Below are 20,863 nucleotides of genomic sequence, written 5' to 3'. Positions count from 1 at the left end.
AAAAGGGAAAACCTCATGGGAAAAACCCTCCTCCAAAAGGAGAGATAAGTACAATAAAGAAGATGAGAGAGAAGAAGACCTCAGATGAGGAAAAAATCCCTCCCAAAATGTAATGTTCCCGTTATAAAATAAATAATAAATTAAATTTTTGTAATAGGCCGATTGATTTAATGTATCTCAAACCCATTTTTATTTTTGTTTCTGTAGTTTGTATCGCCGTCGGCTATCTTTGCACACCCTCGAAAAGGTTTCCTGACGGGTACTTAAGCATGGCTTGTAGGAAATCTGTAGGTATGCTTTGGATTATACTTCTCTGTGCTGCGAATTCCTATTGGAGTTCTATGTAATTCGCCATTTTGGAAGTGAAAGATCTTCCCTATTTGGCTCATGCAGTTTCGGTGGGAATCAACCCTGACCCTATTCCGTGGTTTCATGTATTACTTCGTTCAGGTCTGGAAAATCGGAGCAACATCTTTCAGCAAATAGCAATTGAAGTTTCTTGTGCTCAATTCTCCAGTCTTGTCGTATTTGGAATTAATAATTAAATTGCATAATTGTATCGTTCCTTTCTGTAACCCATCTGTTGCTCATACACTGCCTTCCATATGGCTCTTTGTGACCTCCATAGTTGACGTATGGCCACTCATTCGAATTCTCCATGTGTCCTACGTATGGCCTGCTGACATCACCATACGACATTCTCTAATCACTGTATAGGCTTCCATAATCACCTACGGGCTTCTGCTTCTTCACACTACCTTCGTGCATTCTTTTTACCATCCTCGATCCAGCGTATGACCTACCATATGGCCATCTCAGCCCCACGCCATACTCTCTTCCCTCTCTCTTCACCCCACACCTGCCCAATTCACCGTATGGTCATCTCTGGCCTCTGTACACCCAATTCTGAATTGCCATACAACATTCTAAAAATCCACCGTACGGCCTCTACTTGTGATGCAATCCTCCACTGTATGGCCATAGGAGTATTCCACACCGTACGGCTATAACAATAGCCTCCGTACAACCACTATTTCCCACCATATGACCTTCATTCTAAGTGCTTGTACGATCATACCATTGTTTGACACCAGAATCTCAATAGTCGGACCATTACAATGGTATCAGAGCACTTTGATCCTGCTAGCCGTGGACAGTGAAGGAAAGTTTATAGCTGGAAGAGAAGAAGAACACATTCCTTTGATCGAATGGCTGTTGAACCGAAATCGACAACTACTGATCTTGTCGCACTACTGAGAGAACTTGCCAAGAATCAGGCACAGATCATTGATACACGACTCATGGAAGAAACTCTCAAGAAGTTGGCGGACAGCAAAATATTCGGAGAAAAAAATGGTCACAGCACAGACTCGATGTCAGGTAAATCAAACTCTCAATCAACACACTTTCGACCTTCCATGCCAACTTTTCCACCACGAACAGAGGCACAACACAGAAGGAGACAACCAACCTTCGAAGAGATGCAAGAACAACTGAGAGAAGACCGAAAGAATGCAAACCTTGAAGAAGATATATCCTACAAAGATTATGCAGATCTGAGAATGAGATATTCGAGAGGCGGAAACAGAGGATACCTTAACGATGATCTTAGAAGAAAGTTGAGTAAGGTAAATCTATCTCTATTTGACGGATCCGGTTCCATATTCGCACAAGCATGGGTAATGAAAGCCAAGACCTACTTCTAGCTAAATCCTTTGCCAAAAGAAGAAGCAATCAAATTTGCCACACTACACTTGGAGGGAGTTGCGCATGAATGGTGGCACCATGACACCATCACATTAGGGCATGATCAAATAAATACTTATGCAAAATTCACAAAGAGATTGATAGAATGATTTGATGGTAAAGATCTGGACCTCAATTTCAAATATTTGGCACAACTAAGACAAATTGGATAGGTCAATCAGTTCATTGTAGAATTTCAGAAACTCTTTGTTTTGGTCATGGACATTCTCGAAAGAAGACGAGTAGTGCTCTTCATGGATGGATTGGAAAAACCTCTGAACAGTTGGGTAAAGGGGTTCAATCCTACCACCCTGTCGGAAGCAATCAATAAAGCACGGAGTATGGCATCGTCATCGGCATCATCCTCTCGAAGTTACTCACATTCTAAACTGCTGACATTTTCGAGGGACAAACCTCCACCCAAGAAGCCAATGTTGGATGAAGCTACCCGACAGGAACTCCAAAGGAAGAAATTGTGTTTCAATTGCAAGGGACCTTGGGAGCCTGGCCACCGATGCCTCGAAAAGGAGAAGATCCATTACATTGAGGTCATGTCCAATGATAAGGACGAAAAGGAAGAAATGTCGGCCGAAGATAACCAACCCCACAATGACACCAACATCAGTTTAAATCGTACGAAGAGAATTGTTGCTTGGTACAACACGGAGGAACCATTGCCTTGGCCGGCAGCTCGAGGTGCATAGTTTTTTATGTATTGGGTACCCTTCAATGACAAAGGGTTACAGTGATGTTGGATAGTGGAGCTACTCTAAATTTCATAAACTCCTTGGTAAAGCGAAGAAGTTTACCCACAAAGGTGCACGCAAACTTTTAGGTCAAGGTCGCCGGAGGAACTTTTTTGCCCTGCACCCACCTTGTTCCTCAACTAAGTATCACAATGGCGAATCACATAGTGACGGAAGATTTCTTCATAGTGGACCTTGCAGACATGGAAGTTATTCTCAGCATACAGTGGATGGAGACACTTGATGAATACACTCAGAGTTTCAAATGGATGGACTTCACCTTTGTTGTTGACGGAAAGAAGGTTGTCCTCTGAGGAATGGAAAATGAAGGTCTGAAGGAAGTTTTTGCACATCGGATGGAGGCAATTTTTCGGCACGATGACGTTGCATGGGCTGCACATTATTTTATCTTAGTGGAACCTACAAAGGGGTGTCGAACACCTCCACAGGATGATGAACTCCAAGATATGTTAAGTAGACATAATAAAGTTTTCATGGATATTCCTCCTGGCATACCACCTCATAGAGAGTTTGAACACACTATCGAGTTGGAATCAAGAGCAAAGCTGGTCATAACCACACCATATCGTCATCCCAAGAAATTCAAAGATGACATCAAAAGGACGATTCAAGAATTGCTAGAGAAAGGATGGATTTGTCCCAGTTCTAGCCCATTCGCGTCATTTGTGGTATTGGTCAAAAAGAAGGACTAGATGATCCGCATGTGTGTGGACTACTGTGCATTGAACAAAAAAACAATAAAGAATAGATATCCCATTCCAAGGATAGATGAGTTGCTGGATGAATTGCATGACGCAGTCTATTTTTCAAAAATAGATCTCCGTTCCGGATACCATCAGATCCACATGAGGGAGGAAGATGTGGAGAAGACGGCTTTCCGTTGTCACTATGTACATTATGAGTTTCTGGTCATGCCATTTGGATTGACTTAAGGATGATGTCTTGTAGTATGTGTGGTAGTGTGAGGTGCCAACAAAACAAATTTTGACATACATTACTTGTGGGTTTGTTACAACCCTTGCCAATACTGGAACACAAGTGGGATAGCATTTACATGGACTCCATCACCAAACTTACAAAGGTAAATTGAAGGGATTGCATTTTTGTGGTATTTGATAGGCTAATCAAGTACACACACTTCTTCACCATTCCCACCAAGTTCCAGGACACACAAGTAGCTCCCCTAAAATATAGTTAGCAACAGGGAAAGTCATTTTCTCAGCACCTTCTCAACAGAACTATTTTGGTTGGTAGGAACAAAATTGACGCCAAGTACCAGCTACCACCCCCAGACTGATGGGTAAACAAAAAATGTGAACAAGTGGGTGGAGGGGTACCTTCTGAACTATATTTCAACACAACAACAAGCGTAAGTCAAATGGTTGCATCTAGGGGAGTACTGTTACAACATAGCATATCTCATGTTGATTGCAATGATGCCCTCAAAGCACTCTATGGATATGAACCCATTTTATTTTTGGACATGGTTTTGGGTGATAGATGTGTGCAGTAGTGTGCCTAGGGAAAAGCACTGCTATAGGAAGGATGGGATATTCTGAGGTTCTTGGAGGACAATTTGCAGGGGGCATAAATCAACAAAAGATATATGCTTACAGACATTGCATTGAAAAAAATTTGAGGTTGGTGATCTAGTCTATCCTATCTTCGACTCTAGTCGTACCAACAATCATCTTTAAAGGCAAGAGGCAAATAAAAAATGAGGCCACGTTTCTACAGTCCTTGTCATATAACTGGTCGTATAGGTGAAAGTTGCCTATGAACTTGAGCTGTCGGAAGGAAGCAGCATCCAGAATGTCTTCCACGTATCTTACCTCAAGAAAACAGTGGGGCGAAACATCACCATATTTGTCGACCTGCCACCTCTCAATGAAGATGGGAAACTAGTATTGGAACTTGTAGAAATCCTTGATGTCTGGGAAAGAAAGATGGGGAACTGCACCATCAAGGAATACTAGGTATGGTAGAAGCACTTGGGGTTCGATGATGCCACTTGGGAAGGAGATCAAGATCTACAACATCCAACATTGCAATTGCTGGAGGACAAGGAAATTTTAAGATGGGAAGAGTGTAATGTTCCCCTCATAAATAAATAAAATACATTTTAAAAACTATTAATGGGACCGATTGATTTAATATATCTCAGATCCATATCTATTTTAATTATTTCTGTAGGTGTTTGTCATGTCTTGTGTTAGCACTTAGTTTCTCCCTCAAGGGGGCATTTATGTTCGTCAAGTTGAGTTGTTTAGGCATGCAACTTGATTTATTATTTTGTTTTGTGAAATCCTCTTGGGATTTTTCTTTTGCGTTGTTTCGGAAGTGAAAGACGTTCCCTACTTGGCTTTGCAATTTCAGTGGAATTCACCCTCCTACTCTGCTTCTATTACTGTGTTTCGAATCTAGCAAATCTGAAACATCATCTTTGTCTGAAATATATATATTAATTATCTATGTGACAATCTATTGGTATACATTTTTGCAATTCCCTTTAATGTTATTAATTCATCTTGGTGAAGTTAATGCTGATGCGGAAAACCCAAAAGACATTTGCAAGTGTGGAGGGTAAAAGGGCTCCATACAACCAGCTCTAAGACACCGTACGACCACCTCAGAACATTGTACAACCGCTACCAAGGACACTGTATGAGCACCCGAGTTTTCCGAATCTACCATCACTATCCAATTTTGCCATCATTGTACGGTTGTTTGAGGAAATCACCAACCATATGCTGGAAGGGTGGGGCGAGTTTGTACTATACAATCCCTAAGTTTCCGTACATAGTCACCCCACACACAAGAGGCAACACTATACATTGGAAGCCCATCATTCTGGTGTAAAGAGAAGGTCACAGTCGGGTTGAACGCAAGGTAGTCTAATGCTATCTATAACACTCAGCATGGAAATGAATGTACAGCATATTGAAATGTAATTGGTCTCCCTCACGTAGCAACAACAGGCCATCATTGTAACATACACTGCATGGGGAAAATTACAACAATCCTATATATACTTATTATGTTTATGTTGCAAACCTTTTCCCTTTAGCTGCTTGCAATAAGCATTTGTAGTCTGTAGGATAAGTCCTAGCTTTAACAAATTAGAAGCCTGCAATCTGAAACCATTATTACAACAGTGCAAAATCTTGGGAAGATGAAATTTTAGTGTTTGCCAAATGCATAAGAATTGTTTGGTGATATGCCTGAATATTAACTCTTTGGAAAGTTCAATTAAAGCGTACTAGTTTGGTCAAGATTCCCTCTAGGGATATTACAAATAATCTTGGTCCTTTATGCTGATGATTTATTTCTTATTGGGGCTGGTAATCTCATTATCAAATGTATGAAAAAGCTAGCTTTAGAATTTGAGATGAAAAATCTTGGTCTTATTTCTAGGACTAGAAGTGTGGCAAAGGTCTAATGAGATTAGTTTGAGTCAAGGGATATACTCTATTGGCAATTTGAAGAGATTTGGCATGATGGATCACAAGTCAATGTCAAACTCCTATGGAAGAAAATTTGAAAAAGTTACATGAGTACGCAGCCAATTCAAATTTGGAAGATCCCACCATGTACAAACAATGGATTGGATCATTGGTGTATCTAGTCAATATTAGACCAGATATTTGTTATGTTATTAACACTCTCAATCAATTCATGCGTGAGCCGAGACAAATTCATTTTGTTGCAGCAAAGCATATATTGAGATGTTTGGGTGGTACAATGGGATATGGTCTAAAATATACTTCTTCTAAAATCTAAAATTGCAAGGCTTTTCTCATTTTGATTAGGCTGAACAGTGCCCGACAGAAAGAGCACTTCAAGTTGTTTCAGCTTAAGTTCAGATATGATTTCTCGGTGCAACAGGAAACAGTCATATGTGGTTCAAAGTACAATAGAAGGTGAATATGTTGCAGCATGTGTGGCAGCTTGAGGAGCAGTGTGACTTCAAAAGCTTCCTGTGTAACTGTTCGAGCAGACTTTGGAACTAATTGTGATTCATTGTGATAATTAAAGTTGTGACACACTTCCGATTAATCCTGTATTTCCTAATAGAACCAAACACGTGGAGACCAAATATCATTATTTAAGAGATACGGTTTAAAGAAAAGAAGAGTAACTCAAGTATATTTGTACCAAGGAGCAGAGAATTGACATTTTCACCAAGCCACTTCCCATAGTGAAGTTTTTATATTTTCAAGATAAACTTGGTATTGTAGAGAATGATGCTCTTGTTGAGAGAATCTCAACTCTAGTGATACTTGCTACTTGCTTGCAATGCATTTTCTTTTCAAAGAAGAATTTGAGGTAAAAGCCCTTGTAATGCATTTTTCTCTGAAGGGTAGAAATTTTAGGTGAGAGCCCTTGATATGCATTTTTCTCTGAGATTTCTCTGAGAGCGAGAAATTTGAGGTTTACACCCGTATAAAGCATTTTTCTGTGAGATGGAGAAATTTGAGGTGAAATCCCTTGTTTCTCTTTCACTCAGGGGGGGCAGCAATTGTAACTATCATGCTGAGAAACTCCATGACATGAGAATCTGGAGAAAATATCTCCTTTGTTAAAAGGGAGCATTAGAATTAATAGTTATAGGAGTCATTTTTCGAGACCTACAATGTCTTCTTTGAAATTGAGGTTGTTCGTTTGTAATGTCTATTCTCAACAATGCATACTGAGACTACAAAGAGTCTTCAATACTAAATGAACAATAAACAGTCCTCGGGGTTAAAGAATAAAGAGTCGCAACTCTTAAAGACAACGAACAGTCCTTAGCTTCGAAGAAAGAAAGGTCATGACGCAAGCAAGTGTTTACCGCATAGGGTAAGAAGTTCAACACATGTATAACATGATTCGATTCAGAACAGGTACTTTATTCATGTATGCACTTGCAGATTACAATCCGATTACAATGACTACAATGATCTATGATGATTCCAAAGTCCATCTCGGACGTATACATATACCTTTCCGAAGGGGTGACTCAAGCGTCACGCGCCCGTTCGGATACTATTCTACCCGTCAGCTACATTATACATTTACCAACAACATCATCCCCCCCAAAAAGAAAGGTCGTCTCCAGACGACAATACAATAAAATTCATTAACAAAATTTTCTAATGAAATACATCAATGCATAAGTACTAGACAGAGGGATGCGTCTCTCGCGTAGTGGCCGTCCACGTTCGCAACTCGTTCACCTCTGCCCTTAGCTTGTAGACCTGTTCTTTCCTGATCTTCAACTTAGCTTCTGCTTCCAACTGGAGTTCTAGGGCTGACTGCATCATCTCTTCGACCTCTCCCAATTCCCTCTCCTTTTCTGCTGCCATCTTTTCTTTTTCTGTCGTCAATTGTTCATTTTCTATTGCTAACTGTTCTTTTGCTGCTAACAAGGTTGTCCTCTCGGATTGCCAGGCTGCCCTCTCCGATTCCCAGGCTGCCTTCTTCGAAGCAAACCTAGCAGCTGACTCCTCCCAAGCTCTCTCAGTTGCTAGTTGGTCCGCCTGCCTCCTCCGAAGGGTGTAATATATCTCCCTGTGTAACCTCGCAATCTCCTGAATCAGTATCTCAATCTGGCCCTCCATGTCAGGTTCCCTCGTCATGGCCCAATCCTGTCGCATCTCCGTGGTCTCCACATCAAGCCATCCCCTCTCCTGAAAACAAACGGTAAAGGCAACTGGGCATCCCATCCTCATGAAGGATATGACTCCCTCCAGCTCCTTCCCTATTGACTCCAATGCCTGCATCTTTGCCGAATCTATAACTTGGCAAGCTCGAGATGCTAGAGCTGCGACATCATCAAGAAAAATTGCCTTTTTCCTCGTGTCCTCCTGCACTAGTGGGTGTTTCTGTTGTGTACCCATAGCCTTCTCTACTTCATCCGCCATACGCTCAGCAACGCTACACGTTACTCCCTCATTCTGTGCCTGCACAACTTCCTGTAGTGGAACCCAATATTAAAGGCAGCAGCATTCAGAATATTTATGGAGTACAAGGATGTTTTTACTTGGACGTATAAGGACTTGAAAGGAGTACCACCAGAACTATGTGTCCATCGGATACCATTAATCGAAGGCGCAGTACCAGTATGGAAGAGACCGTACCGAATGAACAAAAACTATGCAACACAGGTCACGGAAGAGATTGACAGGATGCTGGAGGCGAGTATCATCTTTAAAGTGCAGACAAGTGAGTGGGTATCACCGATCGTGATATCCTTGAAAAAGGATACGACACAGATAAGAATATGTGTGGATTTTCGATGTCTGAATGCCATGACAATTAAAGACCTATTTTTGATACCGTTTACAGATAGCATTTTGGAGGAAGTAGCGGGGCATGAAATTTATTAATTCATGGACGGATTCTCGGGGTATAATCAGATATCCATCGCTGAGGAGGATAAATTAAAAACGACATTCATTGTTGAGGATGGAGTATATGCATATAACAAGATGCCATTCGGATTATGTAATACTTCGGTGACTTTCCAAAGGATTATCCTGTATATATTTGATAAGATGTCTGTTGGAAATTTTAAGGCATTTTTAGATGATTGGTCAATTTTTAGCACAGAAGATAAACACATAACAACGTTAGGAGAGTGTATGGAGAGGTGCAGGCGAGCAAGATTAGCATTGAACCCAAAGAAGTGTAGGTTCATGGTGCCGCAGGGGAAGCTGCTTGGGCATATAGTTTGTAAAGAAGAACTAAAGACGGATCCAGACAAGGTCCGTGTGATCTTAGAGATGCCACCCTCGACGGATGTGTCGGAAGTGAAGTCATTTTTGGGGCACATCGGTTATTATCGAAGATTTATCAAAAACTATGCAAAATTTTCTTATCCACTAGACAAACTTACCTGCAAGGGTGAACCTTATAAATGGGAGGTTGAGCAGAACGAAGCCTTTGACGGATTGAAGACAAGGTTGGCTACGGCTCCGATTTTGGCCTATCCGAATTGGGATAAAGAATTTCATGTCCATGTAGATGCCTCAAATTATGCCATCGGAGCAACACTGGCGCAGACTGGCGACCACGGGTTGGACCATCCAGTGTACTTTGCAAACAAATTGTTGAGGAAGGCAGAAAGAAATTACAGTACCACAGAGCAAGAGGCGTTGGGGATGGTATATACAGTACAGAAGTTTAGACACTACTTGTTGGCTACTCCATTCGTGTTCTATGTAGATCATCAAGCGTTACTCTACTTGGTCAATAAGCCAATTATTCAAGGAAGAATAAGCCGATGGTTGTTATTATTACAGGAGTTCACATTTAAGATCGTGGTACGGCCAGGGAAGAGTCATGTGAGTGCAGATCACCTATCAAGAATAAAATCGGGGGAGCCACTTGAAGGAGTTAATGATGATTTTCCGGATGCGCAACTTTTTCAGATTACAATGACTACAATGATCTATGATGATTCCAAAGTCCATCTCGGACGTATACATATACCTTTCTGAAGGGGTGACTCAAGCGTCACGCGCCTGTTCGGATACTATTCTATCCGTCGGCTACATTATACATTTACCGACAACAACAAGATTTGTGCCTTTTGAAGAATATGAATAGCCTTCACCGTGAGCAACTGAAAGGTCTCGATGCTGGCGTTACAGATAGAGATTGAAGATACAACTGCGTAGGCAATCAGAAGCCTAATTGTCGCACCCTTCTGCATTATGGCTATGAACTTTTATTGTGACATTTTGTTCAATTGGATCCACCTTCTTTCGGAGATCATTCCTGTTCATTTTTTTGGTCATCCAACTTTACTGTATTCATTCTACTGCGTATTGTTGCCAGTGCATGTAATTAGCAGAAGCTTTCATCAGCTCTGGGTGTTTATCACTCAGTAATTCATTGTTTCCTGTAGATAATATTTCATACTATTAAGAAGTATTCTGCAAGAACATAATTCCTTCATAGCAGAGATTGCTGATTCTGTAATAATACTGGTTACTATTTTGGTGTGTCAAGTCTCAAGAATCTATGAGATTTGTTTTGGACTGTATTATATTCTATAAAGGACCGACTTTTGGTTCGGCTGGGTTTTTCACCCTCAAGTGAAAGGTTTCCCAAGGATAAATAATTGTCAATTTGCTCTTTGTGTTTTTAGTTATCTCTTCTATATTTTAGATATTCTGGTTCAAAATTTAACATCAACCCATGGAAGCTATGAATATCTCTGATGCTGTAACTTCCATATATGTGGCAAGAAAATCATCCTGTTCAATACACCAGAACACAGCAATCTTATAAAAGCAATTTCAAAATTTAACAGACATATCAAAACATGGCAGCTATGAATATCTCTGACCATAAACAAAGGTCATGAAACAGGTGACATGACAATAAATGAATCTTCAGAAAAGTAGCCATGTGAAAAACTCAAAAATATTGAAATAAAAGAAAATCCATTTATGTAGAGAACCAAAGAGCAATCAATGGGATTGCTGGGCTTGTGTGTATAATATCAAAAAATGAAAATCTCTGTTAAATACTAACAATGACATCTACAGTTAATACTCCAATATGCAAGAAGGTAGTTAGAAGATGAGAATCAATCAAGCATTGCAAAAACTACACATATACATTAAGTAAAAATAAAAGAGCAGAATTACCTGAAATGTACCTCCATTATGTATAATATCATATGCCAGAGGTTGATGAATATACTCATGCAATGGCATTGACATAGCGGGAAAGTTGTAATTATCAACATAGCCCTGCATGTCCATCCTTCCCAAGTCCCTTGCATCACGCTGATTGAACAACAATATGTGCATCATAATTATATCTCCAGTTTACAAAAAGCCATTATGATATACAAAACATGAAACAAAAAGAATACTAGTGGTAGCATTTTAATTTTTAAATAGGCCAAAGGAAATTCCCAAGAATCTAAAGATGCACTACAGAATTTAAGTATCTCTTCACCTCAAATTGGTTGCTTGTTCTGGAGTATTCACTAATGAATCTTCACTACAGTTGCAACTTGTTCCAAATAAATTGTATTTGAATTATCCATAAGACAAGCTAAAATATCAAGTTTCCCGTGAAAATATAAATTTTAATATTCCAGTTTCAAGATGGACAAAGTATCTCTGATTAAAAATGAAGAGGCAAATGACTGGTAAGAAAGCTAATATAATGCAGAATTAGTATATAGAGTATAGACTACTTCAGGTGTCTATCAAATGATCTAGAACCAGGTAAGGCTTTTGGAACTATTTGGACAGTTAGTTGGGTCCTGCCCTGATTGTGCAGAAGCTACTGAAAAGTGATGTGCTGCTGAAGAGGACAGTCAATTTCCTTGCTGAAGAAGATATTGTTTGGCTGCAGAAGTTGTTGTGTGCTGCTTAAGTCACAAGGGCGCTGAGAAAGTGTGGAGCAGACTGATAAAACAAGCAGGAGGCTATAAAAGAGAGCATGTGGCTACAGAAAAGGACCCTTTGCTACTGAAGTCATAATAGTAAGCTACCAATGTGAGCAAGATACTGCTGAAGACAGACAAAACTAGCTGAAGTGCACAATGGTTGGTTAAGTGGATATTTGGTCCTTAGTGGTTGTGAGACTGGCCTATCCACATGAGCATGGTGGCAGCATGGTAAAATGGCATGTGTAGGTGGTTGTTCAGTTATAACTGTAACTATCCGTTGCCAAAAAAGAGCTATGTTAAAAGGCATAGTGGGAAGACACTAATGGTGAAGCAAGGACCAATAGAACTGGCAGAGAGTACAATTCGTAATCCAGAATGGCAGCTACCTCAACCTAGACAACAACTGCAGACATCTAACCATGTTCCCAGGATTGCACAATTTCTGTCTTGAGCCATGATTGAAATATTAGTATGTACAGTACAAATATATTTTTGATGCATATATAGTTAGTTCAAAATATACATTGCTTTGAATATAAATATACAATAAAAAATTTATATTAGTTCTATAAAATATTAATTATATCAGAATGATAAAGATGATTACAATGAGTAGCATCATGCATGATTTGAATCACAATCAATTTCAAAATGAGTAAAAATTCGTGTCAAACTGACAAAATGTAGTGATAGGAAACCTCTAATCATCCCCCAAGCCAAAGTATGCATCACAAGAATTACAAGACTCCTCGCGCTCAAGTTCTGCAAAAGGAACAACAACCAACCCTACATTTCCTTTTGATGCAATCTCATCCTCGTCAATATGAGATAGATCCTCTGGCTCTACATCCCATCGTGCTGCTAAGTTCTCTTTGTACACATGTGTCTTGTGATCTACAATATGCAAGACACCATGTATAACAAGCTTTTCCACTCTCTTAGAGGTAAGTTTGTTCCTATTAACAAAGTGGATGTAGAACCCAAGCACCCAATTAGAGGTAAGTTGGTTCCTCTTAACAAAGTGGATGAAGTACCCAAACATACAAGTACCCAAACACCCAACGTTTGTTCATCTTAACAAAGTTTGTTCCCCTTACTAGAGTGGATGTAGCACCCAAGCACCTAAGAACCCAAGTAGTGCGGCAATGGGTGCTACTATGGTGCAGCAGCACTTGAGCACTGGTGGGGGTGCTTGGGTGCACCAAGTATTCGTCTTGGGGACGCCCCCACACCCAGTTCAGGGGGGTCAGGGGCTAGGTGTGTGTCCCCATGTTAAACTGATATGAAAATTCTTTCTTTAATTCCTTATATGAGTAAATACATTACGCAATATTATTAATCAATGTTATTGGTAGATAATTATATAAACCCATAAATGTTATTACTAAAAAGTTGAAGCACATAATATGGTGCTCTGGAATTTGAATTCCTTTGGGGATTCATCTCTCATTCTAGGCTTCTCTAATCATAATGAGGAGGAAAGTAAGGTGTTGGTGAATGCACAACTCATTGAGGAATGATTGTTGCTTCAGTCCCAAAGGAAAGATTTTGAGGGTATTTTGAATAACTTCAGCTAAAATTTGCATTGTTCAAAATGGGGAAAACTATGACAATTCACAAGCCACGGGTGGTGGTCAGGATCCGTCTAAGCTAGGATTGAAAGTGTTTGAAACTGCTTCTGCTGCTAGTCAAAATGATTCCAACGATAGTGATGCTTGTATTGGTGGAAGGTTATTGGGGAATGAAGGTCCTATATTGCCTTTGAGTCAAGGCCAATGCGACAATAAGGGTTTGTCATTGAATTTTGTAGGGGTGCAAGAAGGTCTATTTCAAAGATAGACGTAGGAAAAGGGAATAGTGTGAAAGAGACTCTTTGGAAGAATGGGTCTAGATCCATGGAGCTTTTTGGGTGTAGGGTGTCTATAATCCAATAGGCAATTGCGATTTTTTTTATGACACTCAAACCAACAAGGGAGGAGGGTGAGTCTACTAATTTAGTAGAAGAGGTGAACTTGGGGTAAAAAACAATATTATTGTTTTTTCTCAGCTTGGCTTGATTGGGCACTTCTAGGGACTACGGTCAAGTCTATGAGCTACATAAATGGATTTCAAAGAATTGAGAACCATTCTTAAAAGGGTATGTCTTGATTTACCCCAAAGCCAGTGGATTTTTTATGGTTGTTTTTGAAAATGCCCAAGATAAGAAGGTTTTGCATGATAATGTTTGGTACTGGGAAAATAAGCATCCTTAGCTGTTGAAATCATGGAATATAAGCGTCTTCCCAGAAAAGAAAACCTTTGATAACATTCTATTGTGAATAAGTGTAATGTCCCCATCTTTTTAGCCTCTTAGTGGAGTTCTTGGCCTTTATATTCTCCGAAGGCTAAGTGGAGAAATAAGGAGAAATTGATTAAATTAATTTCTTATAAAGTCATTACATAAATTAAAATTAAAAGGTGACTTTCTATTTAATTGATTTAATTAAAAGTGACTAAAGTTAATTAAATAAATCAAAAGAATCTTCTAAAAAGAGGAATTAAATATTATTTTATTTCTTCTAGAAGGAGGTCCATCTATTGAAGGAAAAGAAAAAATAGGGAGGGTAGCCTCATTGATGAGCATCGAATGTGTTGCCATCTACTCTTCTGGATGACTTGTCGAGCCAAGGGTTTCTGCAGTTGCTACATTGATCGTTCGGAAGGAACACTCCCATTGATTTGCATAACTGAGGTGTTGAAATATCTTCTAAATGGTTGCGACTATTGGAGAAGATAAATCAGTCTCTTCATTGTGCCAAATTTGTAGCCTAGGGCCAGATTTGTAGAGTAAGGAATAAGTTGGATATTGCTACAGTAACTTTGCTACAATACCACTGCTACAGTAACTTGCTACAATACCGCTGCTACAATGTCGTCCCTATAGTAATTTACTACAAGAAAATTCATATTTTTGGAGCAATTCCAGGTTTTTATCTACTACATTTGCATTGTTTGAGAGTAGATATTTAAGGCATTGGTAGGGTTTGTAAAATCTATTGTAATCTGATTTATATTAAAGTTATATAAGAATTTCTTTCCCTAATATCTTATTGATGTGGATGCATATTGTCCTATTTGTAATCAATGTTTTATAAAAACAATTGCATCTTCATTGTTAGATGTTTGGTGTGTTCTTTGCAAGCATATTTATTAAAGTTTGGCATTTAGAAAGCAATCAAAATTAAGATATCCAGTATATCTCTTTCTTACAAAATGTTTGACAAAATGTCAAACAAGTGAATTAGAGAAGACTTTGTGTTTGACGAATTTATAACCTGTTGGGGTTATTACATTGGTATTAGAGCTAAATCCTACCATCCTAAGGGTTAAGCAATCACATGAAGCCACTTGGCATTGGCTCTCATAGATTTTACTCTTGCACGTAAGCTTTGTTTGATAGGGAACAAGATTTTGACAGGTAGCTAGACATCGTGGGTGATAGGCAAGAGCGTAGCCCACCAAGAGACAATAGGAATGAGGATCAAGGAACAAGAGAATTTTTCAAAGCAATGGTTGAAGGACAAGAGTGGATGGCTCGGGCTTTGCAAGCACGCACCACCATGGTTGAGTGCATAAACCCAAAAGACAGATGGAATCAAGAACATGGGGATAACAAGAATGCAGTGGGATCACCTAGAGCTCATAGAACTCTTTCCAAAATAGCAGGCAGGCCCACATGTCCTACCTTTGTTAGAGAGGAACCAGTACGAGAGAGAATGACTTTTGAGAGGTTTGTGAACCAAAGAAGAGAACACTACCGTGCAATCAAATAGAATAGGAGACTTCGTGGCGAGGATAATGAATCAAAGCGGGCTACAGGGAAGCTTTCCTTGCCTACATTTGATGGGAGTACCAGAATGACAGCACAAGCATGGATTCACAAGCTTGATACCTTCTTAGCACTAAGACCTATGACAGAAGTGGAGGCAATAAAATATGCCACGCTACATTTAGAGGGAGTTGATCATGAGTGAAGGTCCCCTGGGATGGTTACCCATCAGCATAACCAAGTGACTTCATATCAGGACTTCATGGATAGGTTGGTAGAGAGGTTTGATAAGAAGGATAAAGAAGCCTACTTCAGGAAGTTGGCCCAGTTGAAACAGACAGGCAGATTGGAGTATTTCATTAGTGACTTTCAGAGGCTATTCGTTATGATGCCAAATATATTGGTTGTTTTTCACAGAGCAATTATCCAAACCATTGAAGGGTTAGGTAAATGCATTTGATCCATTCAATTTGCCAGAAGCGATTAAGAAGGTATGAGTATGGAACAAGCAGCCCCAGCAAATAAATTTCAGTCAAAGGGTGCATCATCTAGCAAAGACAAACCATTCTTCAAGAAACCTAGGAGGAATGAAACAAAGGCTGAAAATAAAGATAAATCATTTGCTCCTTTCGATAGAAAGACATTGAATGATATAAGGAAGAAAAAACTCTGTTTTTATTGTAAAGGACCCTATGACATGAACCATGACTGTCCTTTGAAGCCAAAGGGGAAAGCAAATAGGGTTATGTGGGCTTATTATTAGGATTTTGATTCTGAAAATTTAGACAAGTAATCAAAAAATGAGGAATCAATTGAAGAAGCAAAAGGCGCAGATGATATAGGTGATGAGAAGACTAAGGGTAGACTTAAGGAGGCCCGTCTCACTAGTGTGCAACAGGAGAGATCATTCAAGATGAGAGGGGTATTGGCTAGTCAGCGAGTTATTGCTTTGCTTGATACAGGTGTTATTCACAATTTTATTGATTCCAAATTGATTGGGAGGCATGGGATACAGACAAAGCAGTTTGAGGGTCTGAGAGTGAGGGCAGATGATGGCTACATCCTCAAATATGACAAGAAGATTACAGGTCTGCCCCTAAAGATCAACAACTTTGATTTCAAAGCAGATTTTTATGCTGTTAACATGGGTGATGCAAATTTAGTTCTTGGCATGACTTGGTTACATGATATAGAGGAGTTCACTTTCAATTTGAGAGATATGGAGATGAGGTTTCAGACACAAGGGAAGACCCATATACTTAAGGCCATTCGTGATAGTGGGTTTAGGATGATGTCTTGCAAACACATGGAGAGCTTGTTGAAACATGACTAGGTTGAGTGAGCAGCCTGTTGCAATTTAATGCCATCACTGTAGCAGAAAAAATCATAATATCATCCAAACATACAGGAATTGAGAATCAAGCACTACAAGGTTTTCAGTGAAATACCACCAGGTAGACCTCCAGATAGTGGTATTGAGCATATTATTGAGTTAGAGAAGGGTGCTAAACCCATCATGATCACACCCTATATGCATCCAAAGAGATTGAAGGATGAGATTCAAAAAACCATCAAGGAACTACTTGCTATGGGGCACATTAGACCAAGTAAGTCTCCTTTCGCTTCTTTTGTGGTTTTGGTGAAGAAGAAGGATGGTACTTGTGGGGTTTTCAAACCATTGCCCCATTGCAAATAGGGCCCCCCTTTTGTCTCTTGGTCTTGTCCTTTTGGTTTTAGTCCTTGGTAGTATTGGGCTCGATCTTTTAAGGTCTCCTCTTTCAAATGAGAATTGGTAAAATTAGCCAAATCTGGAAAGTGTTGTCCATGTGGCTCTAAGAATGGAAATTGTTTGCTTGTTTGAGAATTGAATGTCTTGACATAATATTTTTAGCTTGTCTTTTTTTGTAAGTCTATTTTTAGTAAGTCTCATTGCCCCCTTGATTGACCTTGTTTTGACTTTGGAACTATTTTTAGAAAATCTATTTTTAGTAAGTCTATTTTAATTAAATTTCACTACCTCTTGGATTGACCTTGTTTTGACTTTGGGACAACTTACTATTTTTAGAAAGTCTAATTTTGGCAAGTCTATTTGGGAAACTAGTGAACTCTGGTTGATAAGAGTACCTATTTCTATATTCAAAAGAATGAGCAAGCATGACAGTCAATCAAAAAAACGGTTAAGTCTAGAATCACCCTTGAAATATCCAAAAGTGGAAAGGCATGAAAACATCAAGAAAAATGGTTGTTGCGGAATTCTTCCATCATGGACAAACCACTCAAAAAATCCTACCATGGAGAAAAATGGTCATTGTGGAATTCTTACATCATAGAAAAAATCCATGATTGCTCAAAAAATACTGTGTTGGAGAAAAAATGGTTGCTGTGGAATTCTATCATCATGGACAAAATTTATGACCACTCAAAAAAATCCTACCATGGAGAAAAATGATTGTTGCAAAATTCTTCCGTCATGGACAAAATCCACGATCTCTCATAAAATCCCACCTTGGAGAAAAATGGTTGCTGCGGAATTCTTCCATCATGGACAAAATCCATGACCACTCAAAATTTCTGCCCGTAAGAAAATTAGAAATCTTGGAAAAAAATAGCTAAGTGTTGAAAATTTGTCCTTCATGGAAAAAAAATGGAAAGTGTTGGAAACCCCTCCTTCATGGAAAAAAAAAATCCAAGTGTTGGAAGTTTTTCCTTGATGGAAGAAATGATGGAAGAAAAAATGGCTAAGTCTTGGAAATTCCTCCTTCATGGAAGAAAAAATTCTAAGTGTTGGAAACTTTCTCCTTCATGCAAGAAAAATTTTAAGTGTTGGAAATTTGTCCTTGATTGAAGAAAAAATGGCTAAGTATTGGAAATTCCTTCTTCATGGAAGCAAAAATCTAAGTGTTGGAAACTTTCTCCTTCATGGAAGAAAAATGGCAAAGTGTTGGAAACTTTCTCCTCCATGGAAGAAAAAATGCCAAGTTTCGGACAATTTTGCCTCCATGGAAGAGAAATGCTAATTGTTTGAAATTTCTCCTTCATGAAAAATGAAAAAGGATTAAGTGTTGGAAATTTCTCCTCCAGATCTCTAAATTTCACCCTCTTCAAGTGTGCACCCAAGATTGGAAAAATGATTGATGATGATAAACAAAAAGCGGGAATTCTTCAAAAATGTAAGAAAAGATGTAATAGTGAATTTAAAGCATTTGAAGAGAAAGGAGAAGAAAGGATCTAGTTCTATAAATTCAAGAAAGATGCTCAAATCCAAAATTCTAGTACCAAGATCAAAGTACTAGGTAATCCAGTCCTAGACATTCAAGGTTCAAATATCAAAGTTCAAATCCAAGAATCCAAGAAGATGGTTAAGGAAGTTCAATATGAAGAAACTCTAGAGTAGCATAATCATCAACAAGGGATTCCAATCCATTTTAGGGAGATAAATTTCCAAGCAAGTACATACAAGATGAGAATGTTCGAGGAAAGATTTAAAAAAAGTCAGTCAAAGTTGGATCTTAGTTAAAATTTTGCAATTGGAAAAGACTCGATCTTACATGGCCTCCATCATCATTTCATGGCATCCAATTATCTTTGATCAAGAACTAAGGTCTCCAAGTCAAACTTTTACGCATTCAAATTCAAGGAAGACTGAGCATTTATTGAGTAATGAACATGCATAGTGGATATTTATTGCACCCAACTCTTTCTGTATAAGCATGCATAGTGGGAATTCATTACCCAATATGGTAGTGGATTTCTTATTGCATTAATGTAGACTCCTTTTCTTTGCCCTAACCCTAATTAGTGCTGATGTGGCACGATCTTGGCCATCGGTTATTGTGTTCATCCGGGCCACTTGTTGTAATCGAGGACCTATATAAAGGCCTCACCTCTCATTTGTAAAAAGGGAATTTTTATGAGATTGTTGCTATGAGCTACTAAGATAATAAAGTTTTCATTGGAGCTTGTTGAATACTTGATGTGTCTAGTGCTTGATTGTTCTCTTAAATCTCTTCAATTAGATTAAGTTTAGCCTACTTAATGTGTGGTTATTACAATGAAGAATATGATGGTGTATTGATGAATTTCTTTGGTTCATACTTTTGACATTTTAGTGATTCTAAATTGTTGTGCAAAGTTAGCCTGAACCCCTTCCATGCATATGCTTAACTTCTATCATTCATATACATTGTTCTTTATGATGGCATATATGGTGGTATGAAAATTTTTGGCATAACCCTTGAAGATTGCACCAGTTCATGCGTAGTTGTAGTATAACTTGGCGAAGTGGAGCTCGGTAATTTGAGGAATTTGTTCACTAGAGTACTATTTATTGTCATCGCTACCCTTAGGATTAGAATAGAATTCATGAACCCTATCCTATTTAATTTATGCATATTTTGTGAAAACTCCAAAAGTACTTCATTGCAAAACCTTAAGATAGCTCCCACATCTAGTATGGCTTGAAATGAATGTGAATAAACTCGTAAGACCCCTTGTGATCATTAGCAAATCACATCAACCACTGGTCTTATCCACAGTCAAGACCTAGACTTAAAGGAACCTTGATGTCATTGTATGATCTTCTAGCAATCTTAACATACATGAGACTTTATTCAAGAGAGGATAAGATATTTTGGTATTTTACTCTATTGTTTAGTGGGTCATAAAACACATGTCAACAAAAACTAGTGCTAGGAGGGCTGAACAAAGTGTATTCACGGAATTTTCAATAGCAGTGAGTTCTTAAGTACATGTGAGATAGGAGATCTCTTTAAAGGGAAAATTTCAAAAAAAGTGTGAAAATTTGAAAAAACCAGAAGAGTGAATAATTAGAAAACTTGAGAAAAGAAGAAAAGATTTCTCAATGAATAGGCAGATTGATCTTCTCCCAATTTGGTTTGAGTTGAACAAACGACTGTATCCTTGCAATTTATCTCAACATGCAGCATTAGGACAATGTAGGATACATGTACAACAGAGCATGGGGAGATGCATTGTTTAGTGTTCCTTTTGAGGGTGGACTTGGCATTATGAGGAAGGATTTCTTTTGCACAAGTTTATGATCCTATGGTTCTTGTCAATTCAGAAGAAGACATCATTGAGTTCAAAGAAGATATCAATAAGAAACCAAGTAGTGAATATGAAGGA

The 20,863-nt window shown here is 38.7% G+C and overlaps 1 protein-coding gene across 1 annotated transcript in view; it reads right to left on the bottom strand.

Annotated features, from left to right (window-relative positions):
• LOC149528888 (protein-tyrosine sulfotransferase-like) overlaps positions 1-20,863 on the bottom strand; it is a 212,247-nt gene that overhangs the window by 22,547 nt on the left and 168,837 nt on the right. Inside the window, exon 5 of the mRNA XM_089809588.1 lies at positions 11,153-11,293. Coding sequence (XP_089665714.1) covers positions 11,153-11,293 — 141 coding nt within the window. The remainder of the gene's footprint in view (positions 1-11,152; positions 11,294-20,863) is intronic.

This window comes from Cupressus sempervirens, chromosome 11, assembly GCF_028749045.1.
Source record: "Cupressus sempervirens isolate cs-2001-9-10 chromosome 11, ASM2874904v1, whole genome shotgun sequence".
In the NCBI taxonomy this organism is placed as follows: domain Eukaryota; kingdom Viridiplantae; phylum Streptophyta; class Pinopsida; order Cupressales; family Cupressaceae; genus Cupressus; species Cupressus sempervirens.
Note: the sequence above shows the minus strand (reverse complement) of the source record. Positions and strands in the feature narration are given on the sequence as shown.